At 37.7% G+C, this 5,864-nt stretch overlaps 1 protein-coding gene across 1 annotated transcript; it reads right to left on the bottom strand.

Moving 5' to 3' along the window:
* Positions 1-3,014: 3,014 nt before the first annotated feature.
* LOC116168757 lies at positions 3,015-4,014 on the bottom strand. The gene is made up of 2 exons (XM_031484737.1): positions 3,794-4,014; positions 3,015-3,660 (listed from the first exon to the last, which is right to left on the bottom strand). Exon 2 carries the CDS (start codon positions 3,654-3,656, stop codon positions 3,030-3,032), a length of 627 nt encoding a protein of 208 aa, XP_031340597.1. The 5' UTR covers positions 3,657-3,660; positions 3,794-4,014; the 3' UTR covers positions 3,015-3,029.
* Between the last annotated feature and the right edge of the window lie 1,850 nt (positions 4,015-5,864).

The following is a 5,864-nucleotide window of genomic DNA, read 5'->3' as shown; positions in this document are numbered from 1 at the left end:
ACTCTGGGCGTGTAGCAGACTTGCTTCTAGAAGAACCGGAATGCGAGCGTTTTCGCTGCCACTGACGGTTGAAGATGAGTCTCGCCAATATATAGTCATTATGGTCGCGTTTACATTGAAAAATTGGAAATTTGTTTTCACAATAACTGCTTTCTGGGTCAAAATTTTTGGGGGAAATAACATTCATTCATTTTTAGCACACACTGATAATAATTTGTTATCAAATTTAACTTCATTCACAAGCTGAAACCTTTAGTAACCATCGGTCGTTAACAGAAGTTCATTTTTTTACCTACAAAGTTATTGAGGAAATCGCAAGGTAACTTTTGCACTTTTTGTAAACGCCACCTTAAAAAAACACACGCATAAAATTCTTCACTCTTTAGTGGATTCCCTTCTTCACTACATTTTTTTAGTTTATTAGCGCTTCTCACCTCTGTAAGATGCCGATTTAAACATAAAAAAGTATTAGTTTTTTTTATTGGAACAAACCTGTGGGAAAAACTGCAGAGAAATAAAGGATAAGGAAACCGCCATATCTTAAGTCGTTTAGCGACTGTAGCGAATATTCTAAAAATCCAGAGAGACATCGGGGCGCCACTAGGAGCCATCATGTCGATACAAGATTAGTCAACGGTGATAAGGAACAAAACCGGATGCGACGCATTCGTTCTATGAAATGTCATATGTCGACTTCGAGAATGTTCCATGATTTTTCTAGACACTAAGACTATAAAACTTCCTTCAATGCTTTTTAAAACCTTTGACACACTTAATCCCCTTGCACGCTGCATATTTAAAAACCACAAGGGCATTACCTTTGTTCTTGAAGTAATTACAAAGCTTCACAAAAGTAGAAAACCTCCATATTACAAGTTGCCTAGGTTTTGATATCTCTAACCTAAAACAGTTAAAATTGCAGAACTTCAGGATATGAGAATTATATATCTTTAAATCATTCAAGGCGTTTATTCAGAAAATAGCATATCCTGTATACTATACACTACAGCATGGTCTAAGGAGGAAGCAAGTTCGAAAAACACCCAAACTTTTGCCTAGTTAGATAACAAATAACTTTTATCGTAATAACATAAGTGCTTTTTGCGCGATCCCGAAAAGAGGCAGCGATTATGCTTTCGCTTTTCTGTTCGTCTATCCGTCGCTTGGTGATACAACCTCCCAAGAAAATGTGGAACTTCCATTAAAAAAATTGGAGCCATTTTGATATCGAACCTCAGGGGCAAATACCAAGAATTTAATCAGGGGGAGAACGTAGACGAAGGTTCTTTAGAAATCATGTGAGACCTTATAAAAAATAAACCCCTAAAGCAGATCTAAAAATGCGGCAGAGCACCTCGGTGTGACCCTGCGGAGTCATTGGATTTGACCCATTTTCAATAGGTTTATTACATGTGGCATATAGGTCAACTGTGCAAAGTTTGCACCGAATCGGTCACTCGCGACCGACGAAATTGGATTTTCCCCGCAACGGAATCAGTAATAATTTGGAAAGGTCTCAGGGCTGTGGTACACTGTATAAGAAACGAAAAGCTTACATTGGAGGACTAGTACTGGTACAGACGGACAGACGGTCAAAGTGCGGACAATAGAGTTGAAAATGCGCCAAAAACTTTGATGAACCTCAACATATCATTCGTATACTGGAGGGGTATTCCATACCCCCAGACCCCCCGGTGAGTCCTGTAAGTCTGAAAGTTTTAAGAGTCCCCAGCCAAACACAATACTCGAATACTCCCCTCCCCCTTTCCCGTAAAGAAAACTTAAGCGTGAACCTTCTTTCGTTGCAATTATCATGGGGGGGCCTATACATTTTACGAAGATTTGAACGAATGGAATACTTGTCAAGAAAGGAAAATTCAATCTTTTTTAACGTAATGAGATTCCTGTAAGTCTGAAAGTTGTAAAGTATGAGGCAGTTCCGCCGTTCCGGGGAGTTTAGGAGGTATGGTACCACCAGCAGAACTCAAATCTCGAATACTCCCTGCTAAAGGAAAGTTTGATTAACCTACTTTCTTTACAATCATCATCATTAAATCATTCGTATATACGGGGGGAGGGAGGGGGGGGTGATTAGTGCCCCTTAATATTCGCTCGATATATTTTGTATATCGAATAATGTCCAGGGAATTCCATAAAAAATGCAATTTGGGTGTGTCACACCTTTATGGCCCAACCTGTATAATTAAATTATTACTGCCTAGTATACATTGAAGAACCCTAACACTATTGTCTTATCAGCGACCCTGTATATGTACTGATATGCAGTCAGTATAGTACAACTATACTTTTAACGAGCAAAACGTGACCATCAATATCATTATAATTTATTTATTTACATTAACATCTCTTACATAACTGTCGGATTATCTAAAATTCGCGCATTATGTCTACGAAAAGTTCACGGCAACATCCAAATTCCATTTTTCGTTAATATGTGAGAAAATTTAATCCCGTCCCGTTCTAAACATAAAAAGGTGATCGATCGTAGTAGCTTTTAGTTGTTCTATTATGCAAAAGGTGACCTGATCGTGAGAGTCCACCCCACGTCTGCACTTCCCCCATCGAATTTTGCAGCATAGACACGTAACCGCTGCCGTTGCTCCCGCTCGTCTTATATGTCAATGCAATTTCGATTTAATGTCTAATGCATTTACAGTATAACATTAAACCAAACGTTCCTCCGCTTAATCAATATGTCGATGATGGAAATTCGTACACCTTATCTGCTTTTTCATTTACGTAACTTTGAGCGACAGATAGTATCTATTGTTTCTATGTGTTGTAATGTGCTCTACCACGCAACACTCGTAAGTTACAATTGTTATTAATGAATGATTATGCGGTTATGCAAAAATTATAAACGCGTGGTATGGAATTATATAAAAATGAAAAGAATTGGGTTAATCGGTTCGCTAGTTATCTACAGACTAAAGGACTGAGAGGTCAAGGCAATTCGATTGATACATATTTATCATAATCATTTTGTTATAAAAGTTGATAAAAAGAACTTACGAATTGTGGATGGAGTTGGGCGTCGTCGACGGTGTAGGCCGCTTTTGCTCTTCTTTTATTGTACTGCTATTCATTTTTGACGTTAATCTTTTCAGCACATCGTCCATTGAACGTTTTACAGGGTGTGAGGAACTATTGTTATTATGCAAACTACTATTATTATTATTATAATGTATACTGGTTTTAATATCTGAAGATGGCGAACTACATTCGGAGGAATTTCTTCGTCTATTTTCCGACTCTTGCCTCAGTTGATCATTATGCAGAGCCATTGCGGAAAGTGCACCAGGAACTAACAAATTGCTATTGGGAGCGTCCGTGTATCCTCTTCTTTGCTTTTTTGGGGGCGATCGGTCTTCTTCAATACCATCATCGACGTCACTACCGGAACCAGATCCCGATGGCGATTCAGACAATTGATAAAACGCGACGTTATTACTGACCATCGTTGTCGGATCCTCGTCCCCGAGATCGCTAAGATTATTACTACTAGTTTCGTCCAAATCGGTCAGACCCCCTTCACTTCCACCGCCGATTATCGTCGGCGGCAAAGGTGCTGCTTCTTCAATGCCGGACCCGCCTTCTTGTAATTTAGTCGGCGGAGATTTCCTCTTTGAAGACATGTTTCTGTAACAAACATATCGATTAGTAGTTGCATTTCGAGATTGCTTATTAGATAAAGGGCTGAGATGGGATGTCTACTACGTAATTAAATAACGTCCGAAGGAACTGCAAGTGCGGCACTTCCCAATTTCCGCACCTGAAATTACGAATATATTGCAGATGACCACTGCTAACGGTCCAAATCAAGCTCGACTAGATTACGAGAAAACACAATATTGACCTAATTTTTCTCGCAGACCTTTACCACGTTCGGGTCACATGAAATAATAAGCGATGAACGTGTTTGTTTTTGAGACGAAGCTTTTTGTCGCGTAAATTAAAAATGTATAGATAGCGGGATATTGTTTCCCATCTTTTCGTCATTGAGCGAATTGTAGCAGACTCAAAGTCCGACAAATAAGGAAGACGACTGACTGAAAACAGAATTAATTTAGTAATTGCAATTATAATTAATATAAACGAGTTGTCGCCGTTCGAGTACCGTTGCAACTATCGTAAGTGTATTAAACCCAATTATACAAAAAAAAAGAAACTTGAATTATCAACAACACGTTAATTATCTTCTGGCATTATAGACTGCGCGTTTTTAATACTGCGAGCAACTTTTTTTTGTTCGTAACTGTTTATATTGGAAAAATATGTTATAATCATGAGAAGTCGCGAGGTTTTCCTCTTCCTATTGACATTTTTGAATTCAATGGAATTTCCTCAACTTATTAAAACTCGAAGTAAGATGTCTTGTTCGTCCGAATTTAAATTGCGTCATTACATCTATTATTAATAAAACACAAAAAGTGACCTTTGATTACAAATGACGCGACGCAACTTATTGCAAAAAAATGCTTCTGTTGGTAGCTTCCAGGAACATTATGCAAATCGAAATAATTGTAATCCAAACATAAAATGAATCATGTTTCAATCGAGAGAAGTACAGTGAAAAGGATGACCGTTTTTTATACGTTTTCTAAAGAGCCTACCTATGGATACCTGACGCTATTAAAATAGTGACATTTCCATATGCAAGGCGTTAAAAAATTCACCAATTTTGGTAATTATATAGTCTAAAGCTCTAAAGCTCGATTATTCCGTTTGTCTCCTACTCCCCATAGTTGGAAATTGGCTGCTAAATTTACATTCAGTATCAATCTGCACTTTTCCTAACCGATACAGATTGTCTAAATTTTAGGCAACAGGTAATTTATTTGGTGTGCATAGCATTATGCCATTTCGGAATCCGTTAAGGGTGGCAATGTCAGTGGGAAGAAGTGTGCCTATTTTTGGACGGAATTGAATTATGCTTTTCGTTGAAAGGCTGGTTTCATTATTAAGAAAGGTAAACAGAGTGAAGCAAAGAATTATTGACGTAGAAATAAAGAGCCCTGGCAGTTTTTGAGCAATAACACCAAACTGGAACTTTTTAAATGAAATCTGTATTTCATTTATGATCTCATCATTATTAAATAAGAGTATTTTGAGGATTTAATAATAAAATGACATACTATTTCCATTAAAAAATGTGGCTTTATTTCTTACACACGTACACAAGAAACAAAATCTATTTCTACGCGAATGATTTCTCTGTGAAAACGCGCACAATTACATATCCTGCACTTTTTTTCACCTTTCGTAGCAACGGAACTAATCTATCAGCGGATCAGCCTGTAAAACATTGTCCAGAACAGTAGCATTTAGAGAACCATTTCTTTCCCATTTGGTTTCAACAGGATATTTTTCATTTTCCAGGAAATTTGTGCAATAGGTATTCTCGCACGATTAGGGCGTTGTGTGCGGGTGCACCATCCTGTTGAAACCCACAGTTTCCAAGTTTGTTTTGTATTCGTAATAAAAAATGCTACTCAATATAGTACGGAATTTTTTTACGGGCCATATAAAAAAAAGTTGGTTATGATGTCTTCGGTTGCATTGAAAATCTCTCAACGCTGATTAGCAGAGCTCAAATGGCGGCAATGAGAAAGTGTTCCTTTGTATCTGTTCAAATAACACCAGAAAAAATTAGCAACCAAATCGACAAATTTCAGTTTTCCTGGCATATCATGGCAATCGAAATTTTCTCGTTTCCTTTACAGCATGATAATACATAACTCATACATTACTTGCGCAACTTTTCCCCACTCTGACCATCTTCGTATCTTCTATGGTTTCCGAGACTGTATGAAAATCTTTCCACTTTTGGGATATTTTCCCTC

Source organism: Photinus pyralis, unplaced genomic scaffold, assembly GCF_008802855.1.
Source record: "Photinus pyralis isolate 1611_PpyrPB1 unplaced genomic scaffold, Ppyr1.3 Ppyr1.4_LG4, whole genome shotgun sequence".
NCBI classification, from domain to species: Eukaryota; Metazoa; Arthropoda; class Insecta; order Coleoptera; family Lampyridae; genus Photinus; species Photinus pyralis.
The sequence above is the reverse complement of the archived record's forward strand: the minus strand, read 5'-3'. Positions and strand labels throughout refer to the sequence as shown.